General features: G+C 37.0%; 1 protein-coding gene across 3 annotated transcripts in view; it reads left to right on the forward strand.

Moving 5' to 3' along the window:
* TMEM38B (transmembrane protein 38B) overlaps window positions 1–20,804 on the forward strand; it is a 69,051-nt gene that overhangs the window by 45,323 nt on the left and 2,924 nt on the right. For 2 of the 3 annotated variants that reach the window (XM_025282172.3, XM_006058857.4), the window contains one exon: window positions 1,976–2,093. The exons of the other annotated variant lie outside the window; for it this stretch is intronic. In XM_025282172.3, coding sequence (XP_025137957.1) covers window positions 1,976–2,093 — 118 coding nt within the window. The remainder of the gene's footprint in view (window positions 1–1,975; window positions 2,094–20,804) is intronic. 3 annotated transcript variants of the gene reach the window in all.

The following is a 20,804-nucleotide window of genomic DNA, read 5'->3' on the forward strand; positions in this document are numbered from 1 at the left end:
CTGTTACCCCAGCCTAATTCTGTTTTGAACTCAATCCTTAGTTTGTACTAATTAAAGAAAGAACTTATTTTTCACAGAGTTACTTATAGGGACTTTTACATTCGTCATATTTTACAGTATGGCTTTCTGAGAGTTTATTATTTATCTTTTTCTAGTTGTAAGCATAAACAGCTAGAAAATGATGTTACTGAGATATACTTTAAGTGTGTGGCAAATATATGACATGAAAATAGTACTTCTTATTTGTAGATTAATATCTTATTATAGACTTTAAATTTAAGATATTGGCTAATGCTAATGTTTTGTACAGGAGTTAGCTAAGTAATGTGCTGGTGCTGGCTCATGCTGTTTTATGAAACCGATTATGCACAGCAGCCTGAAATGGGCTCTGGGAGTACAGTTGGCCCTGTATATCCAAGGTTTCTGCCTTTGTGTATTAACCAACTGTGGACCAAAAATATTTGTTAAAAATTCCAGAAAGTTTCTGAAAGCAAACTGAATTTTTCATATGCTGAGAGCTGTTTATGTAGTATTCATATTGTATTTACAACTGTTTACATGGCGTTTATATTGGTATTATAAATATTCTGGAGATTATTTACAGTTTGTGGGAGGATGTGCATAGATTATATGCAATTACATCAGTATATATAAGGGACTTGAGCATCAATGAGTTTTGATATTTGTGGGGGGGTCCTGCCAGGAGAAAATATCAATAACCTCAGATATGCAGATGACACCACCCTTATGGCAGAAAGTGAAGAGGAACTAAAAAGCCTCTTGATGAAGATGAAAGAAGAGAGTGAAAAAGTTGGCTTAAAACTCAACATTCAGAAAACGAAGATCATGGCATCTGGTCCCATCACTTCATGGGAAATAGATGGGGAAACAGTGGAAACAGTGTCAGACTTTATTTTTGGGGGCTCCAAAATCACTGCAGATGGTGACGGCAGCCATGAAATTAAAAGACGCTTACTTCTTGGAAGAAAAGTTATGACCAACCTAGATAGCATGTTGAAAAGCAGAGACATTACTTTGCCAACAAAGGTCCGTCTAGTCAAGGCTATGGTTTTTCCAGTGGTCATGTATGAATGTGAGAGTTGGACTATGAAGAAGGCTGAGTGCCAAAGAATTGATGCTTTTGAACTGTGGTGTTGGAGAAGACTCTTGAGAGTCCCTTGGACTGCAGGGAGATCCAACCAGTCCATTCTAAAGGAGATCAGCCCTGGGATTTCTTTGGAAGGAATGATGCTGAAGCTGAAACTCCAGTACTTTGGCCACCTCATGAGAAGAGTTGACTCATTGGAAAAGACTCTGATGCTGGGAAGGATTGGGGGCAGGAGGAGAAAAGGACGACAGAGGATGAGATGGCTGGATGGCATCACTGACTCGATGGATGTGAATCTGAGTGAACTCTGGGAGTTGGTGATGGACAGGGAGGTGTGGTGTGCTGCGATTCATGGGGTCGAAAAGAGTCGGACACGACTGAGCGACTGAACTGAACTGAACTGTATCAAATTGCCTGCGAATACCACAAGGTATTTACACCTTGGAAAATGAGGAACTGCTACAGATCAAGACTTTCTTTTCCATTCCCCATCCCACCTGAGGAGCTTGGTTAGCACTGTAAGATTTTTCAGGATTAATAAGCTTTTCTCAAATCATGCTATAGAACGTGGGACTTTCATATCCTTTTGAAACAATGTTATATGGTCAATTCAGAAATATTGCATATACAAAAGTACTGTCTTATCAGAAAGTCACAGTATGTATGAACATTCTAAAATCTGATACTTTATGCTGAGAAGAAGGGTGTTTAACTTTATATAACTCAGCATTTCCAAAAGTTTATAGAATTCATTTTTGTGTTACATCTATTAATAACTCATTTAATTAATATTTTGAGACTACTCTGAGAAATATAGAGATAAATCATGCTTAATACTTACTGAGTTAAAATGTGTTTTATTTTCAGCCCTGCCAAGGTAACCCTGCTGGGATCAGTTATCTTCACATTTCAGCAAACCAAGTATTTGGCAATATCAAAGCATAATCTTATGTTCCTCTTTACTGTGTTTCTTGTGGCCACGAAGGTAGGTGTTCAAGTAGCAATAAATCAGTATTATAGATTATGTGTAACCAGAATTCTGCATAAGGCAAATAACAGAAATAATTACTTTGTATGATAGTCTAAAAATATCAGTTTTGGGGAGTTTATTCAGCACATCCATGACTTACTGAAACATAGCTCTTCTATGATTCCTCGTTTGATTTATGCTGAGGCTATCATGAAGGATTTGCAGATAGCCTTTTAATACATCTGCCTACAATGCAGGAGACCCAGGTTTGATCACTGGGTCAGAAAGACCCCCTGGAGAAGGGAATGGCAACCCACTCCAGTATTCTTGCCTTGAGAATTCCATGGATAGTGGAGCCTGGCAGGCTACAGTCCATGGGGTCACAAGGAGTCAGACATGACTGACTAACCCTTTGACTTTGTAATACGCTGGAGGCCAGAGAGTAGCAGGAATAGCCAAGGCTAATCAGAGACTGCAAAGTATTGTGTCATTTGTAAAATGAGGTACTTTGCGTAGGTGTTCTCTGAAGTTCTTTTAAACTTTTAATATTTTTATATTAGTACATATTTGTGGTTAATCTCTTTAATTACTATTGCCTGATTGGATGTTTTATCCCTTCTTAAAGATAGGAAATAGTACGATAGCATAGGTTTTAGAGACAGACAGTCTTAAATTGAAATCCTAGCTTTGTTGTCTAATCACTGAATAGGCAAGTTACTCAGTATCTCTGAACCTGATTTCCTCATTTTCACTGTATCGATTGTTGACAGGATTGGAGATGACATGTATTATTCTATGACTGTGTCTGACACATCTTATGAATTTTACTTGCAGCTTTATGATGAGACTAATTCTGATTATTATTCTTAAATTCTAGTATTCTAGTCTGGAGAATTCCATGGACTGTATATCTGTGGGGTTGCAAAGAGTTGGACATGACTAAGTAACTTTCATTTTACTTGGTTATTTTGGCCAAGTTTACTTTCTCAATATTATATATTGTTCACTGGTATACAGTTGATTTTTAAAGTATTATTTAAGCCTAGAGAAATCTTATAGATAACTCTGTCAGCCTAGATACTTCTGGCTAAAAACATACCTATGAGATGCTTAGAAGGAAAACAGAATATGTTATTTAAATTTATATCTTAGAAAGAACCAAATCACTGTAGAGATCATTTTTTTTACCAGTATTCGCTGCAGTAGAGGTCATCTGTGGTGGTTGTACTTCAGATGTCTAAGGCAAAATCTCTTCATATGTGCCCTCTTCTTCCAGTCATTAAATTTTGAGCTGTTTTTTTTTTTTTTTTTTTGGTAATAGCTTTACTGAAGTACATTTTACACACTATACAATTCATCCATTTAAAGTGTTCAGTTCAGTGGTTTTTGGCACAGAGATGTGCTGCTGTTACCACAATTGATATTAGAACGTTTTTATCACCCCAAAATAAACCTCATACCCATTAGCATTCCCTTCATCTTTTTTCACATTCCGCTTAACTGTAGGCAACCAGTGATCTACTTTATGCCTATAAATTTGTCTATTCTAATATTTCATGTAAGTGAAGTCTTAAGACTTGGACCAGTGGGGAAGTCCTCCCCAAAAAAATCTTTTTAGAAAATGATTTGTTTTAGAACTGCATTGTGGACAGTATATGTGGTTATTATATAACTGTATGTTATTGTTTGATATTTGTTGAGACTTCATTTTTATTGTTATTGATGAGATTTTGTAATTATTATTTGTATGTGTAAAAAGTAAATATATTCTTTATTTTGAAGGCATAGGGAGTCTACCTTTATCTACATATATACTTGTTCGTTATGTTTCAGATATATAGTTACATTTTCCCTGTCTCATCTATTAATTTTCTCTTTTTCAGAGGGAAGTATGTTTAATTTATCCTTTCTTCTCCTCTTGTTTTTTTCCTTCCATTCTTTCCCTCCTTCCTGTCTTTTTTTCCTCCTTTCCTTTCTTCCATAGCCCAAGCAAGTTGAACATTCTTTGAATGTTCTGTCCTCGTGGGGGGGCCCCAGTTTCTTTCAAGGAGGACTTATTTTACTTTTTCCACTTTCAAATCCTTTGTGATTGTTAAAACTCAAGTCTCAGAGGAAAGAAACTTGTGCCAACTGAGACTCTTGGTATGGGGAAGGCACATGGGCTTTGGAATTAGACAGACATGTTAAAATCTAGGCTTCACAATTTTGAGTAAGTCATTTATGTTTCTCAGGCTAGAATTATACATAACCCAGGGGATATATTTTGACATTATGTACAGTCATATTATAAATATGATACATTATGTATTGTTGATTAGTCTCAATGTTAATTTATTTTAAATGTTTTAAAGTTGAATATATTACAGAATAGAATCCAAAATTCACATACATTTTTAAGATAAAAAATGACATATTTGGCTTGTCTTTGGTTGTTGTTTTGGCTATTGGGATATTTGTATATTGGGATATATTTGGCTATTGGGATTCCCTGATAGTTCAGTTGGTAAAGAATCCTCCTGCAGTGCAGGAGACCCCAGTTCAATTCCTGGATCAGGAAGATCTGCTGGAGAAAGGATAGGATACCCACTCCAGTATTCTTGGGCTTCTGTTGTGGCTCAGCTGGTAAAGAATCCGCCTGCAATGCAGGTGACCTGGGTTTGATCCGTGGGTTGGGAAGATCCCCTGGAGAAGGGAAAGGCTACCTATTCCAGTATTCTAGTCTGGAGAATTCCATGGACTGTATATCTGTGGGGTTGCAAAGAGTTGGACATGACTAAGTGACTGTCATTTTACTTGGTTATTTTGGCCAAGTTTACTTTCTCCCACCAGAGACAACTTGAGAAAAGTTTCAGAAGTATGAAATATCTTTTGGTTCCTCGGTGTAAGACATTATGTGAAATAGTGTAATTGTGAAATAAAACAAAAGGAGACTGGAGTGGTCAAGAATGATTAAAACTGAAAAGAGGCTGTTGAATTTTGAAATTAAGAGGTATTTGATAACCCTGGTAAAAGTAGTTTCAATGGACTGTTAGAGAATAGAAAAATATTTTTAATAGAGTGGGTGAATAAGAGGAAGTAAAGACATAGAGTATGAACTACTTTAAAGGGATTTAGAGTTGAAACAAAAACAACTTGGGAGAGCAGTTTAGCAGTATCTGACGAAGTTGGAGATTTATGTATCTTGTAAATTAGTAATTCCATTTCTGGTTGTAACCTATATGAGTCTTTCAAGGGATACAGTACAGAGCCCAGCTTTATCAGGATCTCTTAAAAAATGTTTTAGCAAAGAATAATTTACAAAAAACTTAGGAATGAGCTCCTTTAAAAAAAAAATCAACTTTACAGTAGGAAAAGGAGTACGTCAAGGCTGTATATTGTCACCCTGCTTATTTAACTTATATGCAGAGTACATCATGAGAAACCCTGGGCTGGAGGAAGCACAAGCTGGAATCAAGATTGCCGGGAGAACTATCAATAACCTCTGATATGCAGATGACACCACCCTTATGGCAGAAAGTAAAGAGGAACTCAGAAGCCTCTTGATGAAAGTGAAAGTGGAGAGTGAAAAAGTTGGCTTAAAGCTCAACATTCAGAAAACGAAAATCAAGGCATCCGGTCCCATCACTTCATGGGAAGTAGATGGGGAAACAGTGGAAACAGTGTCAGACTTTATTTTTCTGGGCTCCAAAATCACTGCAGATGGTGATTGCAGCCATGAAATTAAAAGACGCTTACTCCTTGGAAGGAAAGTTAATGACCAACCTAGATAGCATATTCAAAAACAGAGACATTACTTTGCCAACAAAGGTTCGTCTAGTCAAGGCTATGGTTTTTCCAGTGGTCATGTATGGATGTGAGACTTGGACTGTGAAGAAAGCTGAGCACCGAAGAACTGATGCTTTTGAACTGTGGTGTTGGAGAAGACGCTTGAGAGTCCCTTGGACTGCAAGGAGATCCAACCAGTCCATCCTAAAGGAGATCAGTCCTGGGTGGTCTTTGGAAGGAATGATGATAAAGCTGAAACTCCAATATTTTGGCCACCTCATGCAAAGAGTTGACTCATTGGAAAAGACCCCAGTGCTGGGAGGGATTGGGGGCAGGAGGAGAAGGGGACGACAGGATGAGATGGCTGGATGGCATCACTGACTCAATGGACATGAGTTTGGGTGAACTCGGGGAGTTGGTGATGGACAGGGAGGCCTGGCGTGCTGCGATTCATGGGGTTACAAAGAGTCGGACACGACTGAGCGACTGAACCGAACTGAACTGAATTTGCATAATACACTCATTCTAGAGTTACAGTAAATTTGTATACCACTACAACCAAGATATGGAATATTTCCATTACTTGGATAAGTTGCTTGTGCTCTACTCAAGTAAATCCCAGCCACCACCCATGATGAAATAATACAGTATGCATCTTTGGTGTCTGGCTTCTTTTGCTCAGCAGAAGGTTTTTGAGATTTACCCATGTTGTTGCATATTCCTTTTTATTGCTAAGTAGCATTATATTCCACAGTTTGTTTATCTAAGGAGAGTAAAAAAGTTGGCTTAAAACTCAACGTTCAGAAAACTAAGATTAGGGCATCTGGTCCCATCACTTCATGGCAAATAGATGGGGAAACAGTGGAAACAATGACAGATTTTATTTTTGGGGGCTTCAAAATCATTGCAGATGGTGACTGCAGCCATGAAATTAAAAGACACTTAATCCTTGGAAGAAAAGTTATGACCAACCTAAATAGCATATTAAAAAGCAGAGACATTACTTTGCCAACAAAGGTGCGTGTAGTCAAAGCTGTGGTTTTTCCAGTAGTCATATATGAATGTGAGAGTTGGACTATGAAGAAAGCTGAGCACCGAAGAATTGATGCTTTTGAACTGTGGTGTTGGAGAAGATTGTTGAGAGTCCCTTGGACAGCAAGGAGATTAGCAGTCCATCCTAAAGGAAATCAGTCCTGAATGTTCATTGGAAGGACTGATGTTGAAGCTGAAATTCCAATATTTTGGTCGCCTGATGCAAAGAACTGACTCATTGGAAAAGACCCTGATGCTGGGAAAGATGGAAGGTGGGAGGAGAAGGGGATGATAGAGGGTGAAATGGTTGGATGGCATCATCGACTCAATGGACCTGAGTTTGAGTAAACTCCAAGAGTTGGTGATGGACAGGGATACCTTGGCATGCTGCAGTTCATGGGGTCGCAGAGTCAGACACGACTGAGTGACTGAACTGAACTGTGTTACCTGTTAATGGATTTTGGATTATTTCCAACTTTTTATTATTTGACTAAGGTTGTTATGAATAAAGCTGCTATGAATATGTTTACTTTGTGTGGAGATACGTTTTCATTTCTCTTGGATAGATAGTAGAATTATTGGGTCATATGGAAAGCTTATGTTTTAACTTTTTAAAAAATTTATCTTTAATTGAGGTAATGTTGGTTTATAACACACAAGTTTCACGTGTACATTGTAGTTCTATTAGTGCAGAGACTACAGCTGTACGCTTACCATCAAAAGTTTACTTTGGGGAATTCCCTGGTGATTCAGTGGTTAGGACTCTGCTTCCACTGCTGGGGCCTGAGTTCAATCCCTGGTGGGGAACTAAGAGCTCACCAGCTGTGCAGTATAGCAAAAAAAAATTTTTTTTAATAAAAAAAAAATATTTTCCATCTGTCACCATACAGTTGATTTCCTTTACTCATTTTTCCCTCCTACTTTGTCAGCTTTGCCTATCTTTTCAAAGAAACCGCTCTTAGTTTGATCTTTTCTATTGTCTTTTGAGTGTTTTGTTTCCATTCTGATTTTTATTATTTCCTTCTTTGTACTTCATGTTCTTCAACTTTCTTTTGGTGCAACGTTAGATTGTATAGTTGAGATTTTTCTTGTTCCTTGAAGTAGGCCTTTAGTACTATAAACTTCATTCTTAGTACCACTTTTGTATCATCCCATAGATTTTGGTGTATTGCATATTTATTTTCATTTATCTTCAGGTAGTTTTTGATTTCCCCTTTGATTTCTTCATTGACCCATAGTTGTTAAGTAACATGTTGTTTAGTCTCCACATATTTGTGACTCTGTCCATTTTCTTCTGGTAGTTTATTTCTAGTTTTATACCATTATGATTGAAAAAGATTCTTGATCTGATTTCAGCCTTCTTAAATTTACTGAGACTTGTGTCCCAACATATGGTCTATCCTTGAGAAAATTCTGTGTGCAGTTGAGGAGAAGAATAAGTACTCTGCTGTGTTTGGATGGACTGCTCTATGCAAATCTATCAAATCCATCTGATTTAATGTTTCATTTAAGGCTGCTGTTTCCTTATTGACTTTCTGTCTAGATGATCTATCCAGTGATGTAAGTGGTGTATTAGAGTCCCCTACTATTATTGTGTTGCTATCAATTTCTCCCTTTCAGTTCAGTTCAGTCGCTCAGTTGTATCCGACTCTTTGCGACCCCATGAATCGCAGCACGCCAGGCCTCCCTGTCCATCACCAACTCCCGGAGTTCACTTCAGACTCACGTCTATCGAGTCAGTGATGCCATCCAGCCATCTCATCCTGTCGTCCCCTTCTCCTCCTGCCCCCAATCCCTCCCAGCATGAGAGTCTTTTCCAGTGAGTCAACTCTTCTCATGAGGTGGCCAAAGTACTGGAGTTTCAGCTTCAGCATCATTCCTTCCAAAGAAATCCCAGGGCTGATCTCCTTCAGAATGGACTGGTTGGATCTCCTTGCAGTCCAAGGGACTCTCAAGAGTCTTCTCCAACACCACAGTTCAAAAGCATCAATTCTTCAGCGCTCAGCCTTCTTCATAGTCCAACTCTCACATCCAGTGACCACAGGGAAAACCATAGCCTTGACTAGACGGACCTTTGTTGGCAAAGTAACGTCTCTGCTTTTCAACATGCTGTCTAGGTTGGTCATAACTTTTCTTCCAAGGAGTAAGCATTTTTTAATTTCATGGCTGCAGTCACCATCTGCAGTGATTTTGGAGCCCCAAAAAATAAAGTCTGACACTGTTTCCCCATTTATTTCCCATGAAGTGATGGGACCAGATGCCATGATCTTAGTTTTCTGAATGTTGAGTTTTAAGCCAACTTTTTCACTCTCCACTTTCACTTTCATCAAGAGGCTTTTTATTTCCTCTTCACTTTCTGCCATAAAGGTGTTTCTCCCTTTAGGTCTGTTAATTGCTTTATATATTTTGGTGTTCCTATGTTAGGTGCATATATAATATTAATAACTGTTAATGTCTTCTTGATGCATTGTCATCTTTATCATCAAATACTGTCCATCTGTGTCTCTTGTTAAATTTTTTGACTTGAAGTCTGTTTTGTCTGATATGAGTATGGCTACACTTGTTTTTCTTTTGGCTGCTGTTTCTGAAGTATCATCTTTCATTCCTTCACTTGAAGCCTATGTTTGTCTTTAGAGTTGAGGTAAGTCTTCTAGAGCACATATAGTTGGGTCTTGTTTAATTCATCCAGCTACTTTGTCTTTTGATTGGTAAATTCATTTATGTTTAGTGTGATTGTGGATAGATGAGGACTTAGTACTGCTATTTTATCTTTTGTTTTTTGATTGCTCTGTATCTCCATTGTTTCTTTTCCTTGTGTTTCTGTCTACCGTTTTGTTTGCTGGTTTTCTATGATGTTCTCAGTTTCTTCTTTTTCTCTGTTTCATGTCTTGCTCTAGATTTATGTTTTGTGGTTCACATGAAATCATAGGTAATACCACGTCATAAATAATCCTTTTCCATGGATAGCATTTTATTTTCATTTACTTATGTAAGTTCTATTCTTTTTTCTTCTCCTTTTGTGTTTTTGTCATCTCAGATTTCCATTTTATGTTGTGACTTTGTTACTTTATTGTAATAGCTGTAGTTATTTTTCTTCTCCTTCTGCCCTTTAACCCCAATACTATATTAAATTTTAAAAAAGTATTTTGGTATTGAGTTGCAATTTTCTGATTCTGTTTGTTACCTTACTGAAAATATTGTGTGCTTTTACCTGTTTATTTCTTAAATTTCTTGTAAGGCAGCTCTGGTGTTAAACTCTCCAAGTTTTTGTCTGGGAACAAACAAAACCAAATGATAACTTTGCTGGATAGAGTATTCTTGGCTGACAGTTTTTACCTTTCAGTATTTTGAGAATGTCATTTTACTTTCTCCTGGCCTATAGTTTCTGCTGAGAAATCTACTGATAGCCTAATGAGGGTTCCTTTGTAGGTTACTATTCTTTTTTAAAAATTATTTCTTTGACTTTTGACAATTTTAATATAATATGTTTTTGAGAAGGTCTTTTTGCACTGAGGGAGTTGGGTATTTTTTCATGGATTTAAATATCCACTTCTTTCTCCAACTTTTGGAAGTTCTCAGCTATTAATTTTTTTTAAAAAAGGTAAGTTGCTCCCTTCTTCCTCTCTTTTCTTTCTGGATTACCGATTTCCCTAATGTTGCCCTTCCTAAGAGTCAGATCTCTCTCATAGAATTTTCCTATTTTTAAAATACCTTGAGTCTCTTTCGTCTTCTACTTCTGTCATTTCTAGATTTTTATCTTCAAGCTCACTAATTCTCTCTTCCTCATGATTTGCTCTATTTCCAGTGCTTTCTAATGCATTCTTCTGTCTCATTTAGTGTGTTCTTCGGCTCCAGAATTTTTGTTTGGTTCTGTTAATAGAGTGGATTATACTGATTTATTTTTTTAAATGTTGTATAAACCTTTCATTTCTGTCATAAATCTCACTTTGTCATGATGTATCTTTTGTGCATTGCCGATTCAATTTGTTAATATTTTTCAAGTATGTTTTTTTCCATTGTGTTCATGAAATATATTTTCTTTGTAATCTGTATGGTTTTGTATCATCGTAAGACTAAGCTTATTAAATAGGTTGAGAAATGTTCAATTCTTTACTCTCTGAAGGAGTTTAGGTAGATATGGCATTATTTTAGGCATTTGATATAGGACAGTTCACATTATCTATTTTATTTGTGTTCATTTTGGTAAGTTGTACTTTTCACTCATTTCTTAAGTGCCATTTAAACTTTTGATTTTGTTAATGTGAAATTGTTAATAGTAGTTCTTTGTTATCCTTTATGTATCTATAGTGATGTCTTCAGTTTCATTTCTGGTATTGATCGTTTGTATCTTTATCTCTCGTTTCAAATTGGTCTAACTAGAGGTTTATTAGTTTCATCAGTTTGTTTGAAAAATCTGGCCTTTGCTTCCTTGTTTTCTGCTTTTTAAAATTTTCTTGACATATAATTGACTTACAGTGTTGTCATTTTTTAGATGTACAACAGAGTGATTTATATATATATATATTCATATATTATTTTTTTTCAGATTCTTTTCCCTTATAGGTTATTCAGTTCAGTTCAGTCGCTCAGTCGTGTCTGACTCCTTGCGACCCCATGAACAGCAGCCCACCAGGCCTCCCTGTCCATCACCAACTGCCGGAGTCTACCCAAACCCATGTCCATTGAGTCAGTGATGCCATCCAACCATCTCATCCTCTGTCGTCCCCTTCTCCTCCTGCCCTCAATCTTTCCCAGCATCAGGGTCTTTTCAAATGAGTCAGCTCTTCGCATCACGTGGCCAAAGTATTGGAGTTTCAGCTTCAACATCAGTCCTTCCAATGAATATCGAGAACTGATCTCCTTTAGGATGGACTGGTTGGATCTCATTGCAGTCCAAGGGACTCTCAAGAGTCTTCTCCAACACTATAGTTCAAAAGCATCAATTCTTCTGCGCTCAGCTTTCTTTGTAGTCCAACTCTCACATCCATACATGACCACTGGAAAAACTATAGCCTTGACTAGACGGACCTTTGTTGGCAAAGTAATGTCTCTGCTTTTTAATATGCTGTCTAGGTTGGTCATAACTTCCCTTCCAAGGAGTAAGCATCTTTTAATTTCATTGCTGCAACCACCATCTGCAGGGATCTTGGAGCCCCCCAAAATGAAATCTGTCACTGTTTCCCCATCTATTTGCCATGAAGTGATGGGACCAAATGCCATGATCTTCGTTTTCTGAATGTTGAGCTTTAAGCCAACTTTTTCACTCTGCTCTTTCACTTTCATCAAGAGGCTCTTTAGTTCTTTGTTTTCTGCCATAAGGGTGGTATCATCTCTACGTATCCTATTTCCAAAGAGAACTGGGCACTTTTTCAGTCTTTTCTGGATATTCTGGCATGTTTGTTTATTTTCAGTTTTTTTCCCAGCTCTTTTAGCATATTGATACGAACTTTTAATGGTAGTTTCTCTAACTCTGTAATGGAATTTGTTGATAGTTTTCTAAGATTGTATTTGGTTTATGGATTATCTTAGGGAGGTAGTTACATTACACAGGGACAAAAGCTAGAGACAGGAGAAAGGACAGAGTCATGAGATTTTCTAATATTTAGAGAAGGAAGATCCAGAGTGAGAAACTGGAAAGAAGCTGCTAAAAACCAGGAGATGGTATTAAAGGGATGGTCAGTTATGCTGAATACCTTTGAGAGGTGTCTTCAGGTCAGTCAGAGCCCATGGAGAAGGAAATGGAAACCCACTCCAGTATTCTTGCCTGGAGAATTCCATGGACAGGGAAGACTGGTGGGCTACAGTCCATGGGATCACAAAGAATCGGACATGGCTGTGTGACTAACACTTACTTACTATTGAGATAGTATATTGTTGAATAGAATATCATGTATTGTTGAATACATGAATGAGGGACAATGATATTAAGCTCTTTGGGGGATACAAATGGACACATAAACTTTGACTACGACAAAGACTCTTCAAGATGTTATTGTCTAAAAAGAAATACAAAGCACCATGCTTTTAAACTTCATGAGAATAGGGACCAAGTTTGTTTTATTCATAACTGTATCCCTAGCGTTGTGTCTGGTGCCTATAGTAGATTTTTAATATATATTTGTTGACTGACTGATAAATGGCCAAAATGTTCTTTCATAGCTCTCTCTGTATTTAATTCAGTTCAGTTCAGTCACTCAGTCATGTCCGACTCTCTGCGACCCCATGAATCGCAGCACGCCAGGCCTCCCTGTCCATCACCAACTCACGGAGTTTACCCAAACTCATGTCCATCGAGTCGGTGATGCCATCCAGCCATCTCATCCTCTGTTGTCTCCTCCTCCTGCCCCCGATCCCTCCCAGCATCAGGGTCTTTTCCAGTGAGTCAACTCTGCATGAGGTGGCTGAAGTATTGGAGTTTCAGCTTCAACATCAGTCCTTCCAACGAACACCCAGGACTGATATCCTGTAGGATGGACTGGTTAGATCTCCTTGCAGACCAAGGGACTCTCAAGAGTCTTCTCCAACACCACAGTTCAAAAGCATCAATTCTTCAGTGCTTAGCTTTCTTCACAGTCCAACTCTCACATCCATACACGACCACTGGAAAAACCATAGCCTTGACTAGATGGACCTTTGTTGGCAAAGTAATGTCTCTGTTTTTTAATATGCTGTCTAGGTTGGTCATAACTTTCCTTCCAAGGAGTAAGCATCTTTTTATTTCATGGCTGCGATCACCATCTGCAGTGATTTTGGAGCCCCAAAAAATAAAGTTTGACACTGTCTCCACTGTGTCCCCATCTATTTGCCATGAAGTGATGGGACCAAATGCCATGATCTTCGTTTTCTGAATGTTGAGCATTAAGCCAACTTTTTCACTCTCCTCTTTCACTTTCATCAAGAGGCTCTTTAGTTCCTCTTCACTTTCTGCCGTAAGGGTGTTGTCATCTGCATATCTGAGGTTATTTATAGTTCTCCCAGCAATCTTGATTCCAGCTTGTGCTTCTTCCAGCCCAGTGTTTCTCATGATGTACTCTGCATATAAGTTAAATAAGCAGGGTGACAATATACAGCCTTGATGTACTCCTTTTCCTATTTGGAACCAGTCTGTTGTTCCATGTCCAGTTCTAACTGTTGCTTCCTGACCTGCATATAGGTTTCTCAAGAGGCAGGTCAGGTGGTCTGGTATTCCCATCTCTTTCAGAATTTTCCACAGTTTATTGTGATCCACACAGTCAAAGGCTTTGGCATAATCACTTATTTATCTAAGTCTATACTACTATGTGAACAATTTGCTTGCCCAGCTTACTGAAGAGATTTATAAAAATGAGGTTATAAAAATGAGGATCTGAAGATTTGACAGTTGTTCAGGTTAGTAATTATTAGTGTCTGAGTGAATGATATCACCAAAGGAGAAGTATAGAGTGACAGAAAACCTGGTTGAATGTACCATATTCTAGAAGCTTATTATAGGGCAACATTATTTTCATTAGAGGGTGCTGGAGAACGTTTAATGGAATAGACACCTTACAGTTACACTGCAAAGGATGTTTGAATTTGGGCAGATGGAGACAGGAAAAGTATGTTCTGGGTGGAGAGAAAGATTACATTTGCAAATTTTGCTTACACAGATGTATTATAGTAGTCTTTGAATTATTCATGTGATTAGAAATTGTTTTTTCATTGTACTCTATACTTATTGCTATGCACTATAGAGGATATAAAAGTATATGAGTCCTATTTGTGCCTTTGAAGAACTTATATTTTAGATCACATTTTTCTGGGCATATTTTGAAATGATACAATATGAGATATAAAGAATGTGGAAGAGCTTCAAACAATTTCTTTACTGGAATTAAGTTATGTTTTAGAATAGGGTTTAAATATCAGAGTATCTTTAAAGTTTTTAGACTCTTTGGTTTCCTTCCCTTTTTAAGTTAGAGACTGTGAGTCAAATGCTGTTTAATTTAGGTAATATGCTGTTTCTTTTAATAACTTGCTGAGTAGGGAGAGTTTTATGTTTTATTTGTAGAAGAATAAGGGTTCATTTCATTTGTCACTGTTACATTTGTGTCACCTTGCTGAATCAAGCCCTAAGAGGAGGCTGAATTCACAGAAATCTGTCCATGAACCTCATAAGTCTATCTCAGCAGTAATTTCTGATGTCAACAGTATTCCTCAGCTGAGTGATGAGTCTACTGGGAGTGGAAATTCTATTAAAACTTGACTTTGAAAAATACTTAACTATAGTTCACATTCTCAGGAATTACTTTAGTTCCTGACACTCTTTTTTTCTGGATTTTATAAAAATACATTGCTGTTTTCCAGACAGTGGACCCTTGTTTAATCTGAACTCTTTTGCATTTTCTTGACAGTCCATGAAGTCAAGCTATGACCAGAATAATTATCATAGTACATGTCGTTGTAACTGTTTATTCTAAAGAATAATTTTATCTAAAGAAATTCTTCTTGGATCTTAACCAGTAATGACATAAACTCGGATGTTAACATTGTATTTGGAGTCTTCTCATTCTATAGTCTCTCTAGGTGATCACATTCATATTTATGCCTTTATCTTTTACTTGTGTTGTAATGACTCCAAATCCATTTCTTAACATTTCTGGGCAAGTGTCTATTATTGCACTTACTCCATTGCTGTTGTATTATTACTGATTTACTTATCTGTCTGACTAGTCTGTAAGATCTTTGAGGTCAGGGATTACACTCAACATTCTTTTCACAGCCAAGTTTAATCCACAAAGCCTGTTGGTTTTAGGCTTTGTTAGTGCTTGCTATTGTAGTTCAGATTTGCCTTTCTAGAATGTGATCCTTTTGGGGGTCTCAGTTTAAGCCTGAGTTGTACCCCTGGGCAGCTCCATCTTGCCTGACTTTGAACTCCAACCTGTCTTCCTAGCATCAAGCAGCAGGCTGCTCAGCTCTTTGGCCTCCTAGCTGTTGTTCTCTCCTTAAAAGAAAATGCCAAGATAAATGTGAAGTTCATTTTGTTCAACTTCCTTTCTTTTAGGGATCATAATCCCACCAGGTTATACCTGGATTGGTTGTACTCCAGTGCCTTTTAACAGTTGTTTTATGTATTTATGTCTTTTATATTGATTCTGTTGGGATACTAGTCTGATATAAGCTATTTAGTCATGGTTGGTCTGGAATTTATGTACATGAGCAAAAGTGTTCATTTTTATTTGTTTATTTTTATTGAGGTCAAAGGGGCATAGCAAATTCAGTTATTTAAAATTATACAATTCAGTGGTGTTTAGTACATTCACAATGCTATGTGTGTGTGCACGTTTTTTTAAACTTAATATCAATGATAGTATATTAGAGCTTTTGTTCTTTGTCGCATTTTCGTCTAACTATCTTAAGAATTTTTCCATATGACTTTATTATTTATTACTTTTAACAATTACACAGTGTTTATTTTACTTATACATTCTTCTGTAATGGACACCTACTTTGTCTCCAGCTCCCTACTACCTAAACTATATTGCAGATACTAGGAATTTACTCTTGATTCCATTGTCCTTAAGAAAGCTGATTATGTAGGTACCTCTTGTGAATATTTAATTCCCAGAAATACCTAGTTTGATTCATTATCTACGATCTGCTGGAGGAATTGACTTTTGAAAATTCATAGACTTTTGGGAACCTTTCTGAATCGTAAAGTTCTCCCAGATTCATTTTGGTACCAGGATAATTTCTTGAGCAAATCTAAATATCTCTGAACATTGTATATTTTGCCAGATAATAGGTTGGTACCGCTCTCCATTCTACCTCCCGCTATCTCAATTTATATATGGGAAATTTTGGATGGCTAAAGACTTAGTACATTCCCTCCTACTGGCACTATTCTGTACTTTACTGGAAGACTGTGACTTTAGATAGTGGTAGACTGCAGTATATTTAGTGATTGAAGTCAAAATCTGAGTGTTCCAAACTACTTTACCACTTATTAGCTCTGTGACTTTGAACAAGTTACTTAACATGTCAGAACCTGAGTTCTACATCTTTATGATGACAGTAATGATAGATTAGTTTTTGGATTACATTTAAAGAGAATAAAGTAATACAAACACATTATCACACAGCTCTAGCACGTGTTAAGTGCATAGTAGTAATAGCTATTATTGGTCATTTGGTGTATATTATTTTGTCTTCTTATTTCCTTTTGTTACTAAATGTATTTTTTGTGTTGTTGTTTATGCTGCTCATTTGGCACTCACAATGTGGTATCTTTTATTAAGGAGTTGTGTTCTTTTCCATTAGTTAAGTGTAAAGTTATAGAGAACAGATTTTTTTTCCCCTAGAATCTAGCTTAATTTGCTTCTCCTGAAGATTAAATTAAGAATGCATTTTGAACACAGAACTTCAATATAGAAAATAGGAAATTCAAGAAAGTACTAGAGTCACAGAGCTGAATACTATCATAACTGAACTAAGACATTTACTAGAGGGGTGCAACAGCAGACCAGATGGAAGCAAAAAGGATCAGTGAACTTAACCACCAGGCAGTAGACCTCACCCATTGAGAGCTGCAAAAAGGAAGGAGAACAAAAGAAAGTGAAGATAACTTCGAGAATTTATGGAACAATCTCAGGACTAACATTCATGTAACAGGGCTCCCAGAAGGAGATAGGAGAGAGGAAGGGGCAGAAGAATTATTTGAAGAAATAATGCCTGAAAACTTCCCTAATTTGGGGAAGGAAACAGACATGCAAATCCAGGAAGCCGAGAGCATTCTACACAAGAGGACCCCAAAGAGACCTACACCAAGACATATTATAATTAATGATTCTTTTTAAAAATATTAATTGATTTATGGTTGCACTGGGTCTTCATTTCTGTGCGCAGGCCTTCTCTAGTTGTGGCGAGTGGGGGCTACTCTTGATTGCAGTGTGTGGGCTTCTCATTGAGATGGCTTCTCTTGTGGAGCATGGGCCCTAGAGCATGCTGGCTTCAGTATTTTGTGACACATGGGCTTAGTTGTTCCGTGGCATGTGCAGCTTGCATGTGGGATCTTCCTGGGCCAAGGATTGAAACCCGTGTACCCTGAATTTGCAGGCAGATTCTGCAGTGGACCACCACTTCCAGTGGACCACCAGGGAAGTGAACATTATAATTAAAATGTCAACAGTTTAAGGCAAAAAGATTCTTAAAAGCAGCAAGAGAAAAACAATGTGTTATGTATAAATAAACCCCCATAAGACTATGAGCAGATTTTTCAAGCAGAAACTTTTCAGGCCAGAAGGGAGTAGCATGATATATTCAAATTACTGAGGGGAAAAAATTCCAGTCTAGATTACTCTACCTGGCAGAGTTACATTAAAAATTAGAGGAGAGTTAAAGAATTTTTCCAGACAAGCAAAAGTTAAAGGAGTACATCACCACTACATTGGCCTTACAGGAAGTGTTAAAGGGACTTCTTTAAGCTGAAAGAAAAGGATGCTAATTAGTAACCACAAAACATGAAAATATGAATCTCACTGGTAAAGAATAATAAATATATAGGAAAGGTAGTAGCTTAATCACTTATAAAGCTAGTATGAATCTTAAAAAATAAAAGTAGTAGAACCATAACTACAACAATGAGGGAATACATACAAGATAAAAAGAAGTAAAATATAATATCAAAAACATAAAAAAACATTGAGGGGAAGAGTAAAAATATAAAGCTTTAAAATGCATTTAAGTTGTCAACTTAAAGTAGACTGTTATTTATGTAAGTTGCTGTATGAAAGTCTCATGATAAATACACAAAAGATGATGAGAAAGTAATCTAAGCATTCTAAAGAAAGTCATCAAGCCATAAGAGAAGAGAGCAAGGAATGAAAATACCAGAGAGGAACTACAAAACAGCCAGAAGACAATTAAGTAAATGACAATAAGTAGGGTTGCAAAGGGTAGGACACAACTGAAGCCTTAGCATTCACATACTTATTATTTACTCTAAATTCTCTATTTAGAATACATGAAGTGACCGAATGGATAAAAAAAAAAAGTAAGTCCCATTTCTGTGCTGCCTGCAAGAGATTCACTTCAGATGTAAGGAGAGAAACAGACTGAAAGTGAAGGCATGGAAAAATATATTTTCTGCAAAGGAAAGCCCAAAGAAAGTTGGGGTAGCTCTGCTTATATCAGATAAAATAGACTTAAAAAAAAAGACGAGAAAGAAGGGTAGTAATTAATGATAAAGGGGTCAGTCTAACAGGATATATAACATTTGCAAATGTTTTGTTGTTATTCAGTCACTATGTCTGTCTGATTCTTTTGAGACCCCATGGACTGCAGCATACCAGACTTCCCTGTCCTTCACTATCTCCCAGAGTTTACTCAAATTCATGTCCATTGGCTACAGATATTTATGTATCTACATAAATATATAAAGCAAATAGTAACAGACCTAAAGAGAAATAGGGGGCTTCCCTGGTGGCTCAGACAGTAAAGAATCCACCTGCAATATGGGAGACCCGGGCTCGATCCCTGAGTCAGGAAAATTCCCTGGAGAAAAAAATAGCTATCCACTCAAGTATTCTTGCCTGGAGAAGTCCATGGACAGAGGAGCCTGGTGGACTTCAGTCCATGGGGTTGTAGTCGGACAGAACTGAGTAACTGACACTTTGTAAAGAGAAACAGACAGCAAAACAGTGATAGTAAGGGACTTATCAAAGTCTCTTCACTTACCATAATGGATAGATTACGAGACAGAAAATCAAGAAGGAAACATTGCCTCAAAGGACTTAACATTGCCTCAGACTTAACTACAGATTAGATAGGACATTTCATCAGAAAGCAACAGAATACATTTTATTTTCATGCACACATGGCATATTATCCAGGGTTCATATGTTAGATCATAAAACAAGTCAATAAATTTAAAAAGATGAAAATCATATCAAGAATCTTTTTCTACCAGAATAGTATGAAACTAGAAATCATTTACAAGAAAAATACTTTAAAAATCACAGACGTGGGAATTAAACATAATACTATAGAACAACCAGTGAGTCAATGAAGAAATCAGTGAATAAATTTTTTTAAAAAGTGCCAGTCCAGGTTCGATGCACGATACTGGATGCTTGGGGCTAGTGCACTGGGACGACCCAGAGGGATGGTATGGGGAGGGAGGAGGGAGGAGGGTTCAGGGTGGGGAACACATGTATACCTGTGGCGGATTCATTTTGATATTTGGCAAAACTAATACAATTATGTAAAGTTTAAAAATAAAAAAAAAAAAGTACCTTGAAACAAAAGTAGAAAAACAACATACGAATCTTACGAGATGTAGCAAAAGCAGTTTTAAGAGGCAACTTCATAGTGATAAATGCCTGCCTCAAGAAATGAGAAAAATCTCAAACAACTTAACTTTATACGTAAAGGAAGTAGAAGAAGAAGAACAAATGAAGCCCAAAGGTAATGGAAGCAAGGAAGTAACATAGAGTGGAAATAAATGAAATACAAGCTAAGAGGACAACAGAAGAGATCAGAGTAAGAGATGGTTCTTTGAAAAGATAAACAAGATGAGCAAACTTTTAGTTAGACTCACCAAGAAAGAAAAAGAGAGAACTCAAATGGACTCAGTTAGAAACAAAAGAGGACATTACAACTGATACCACAAAAATACAAGGGATTGTAAAAAACTACTGTGTGCACTTATATGCCAACAAAATGGACAAGCTAGAAGAAATGGATATATTTCTAGAAACATATAACCTACCAAGACTGAATCACAAAGAAAAAGAAAATCTTAACAGACCAATTACTAGTAAGGAGATTGTATCAGAAATCAGAAATCTCCCAACAAAAGTCCAGGACCAGAGAGTTTTTCTGGCGAATTCTACCAGACATTAAAAGAATTAATACCAATCTTTCTCAAACTCTTCCAAAAATAAAAAAATGGTGGAATGCATCCAAACTCAT

This window comes from Bubalus bubalis, chromosome 3, assembly GCF_019923935.1.
Source record: "Bubalus bubalis isolate 160015118507 breed Murrah chromosome 3, NDDB_SH_1, whole genome shotgun sequence".
NCBI classification, from domain to species: Eukaryota; Metazoa; Chordata; class Mammalia; order Artiodactyla; family Bovidae; genus Bubalus; species Bubalus bubalis.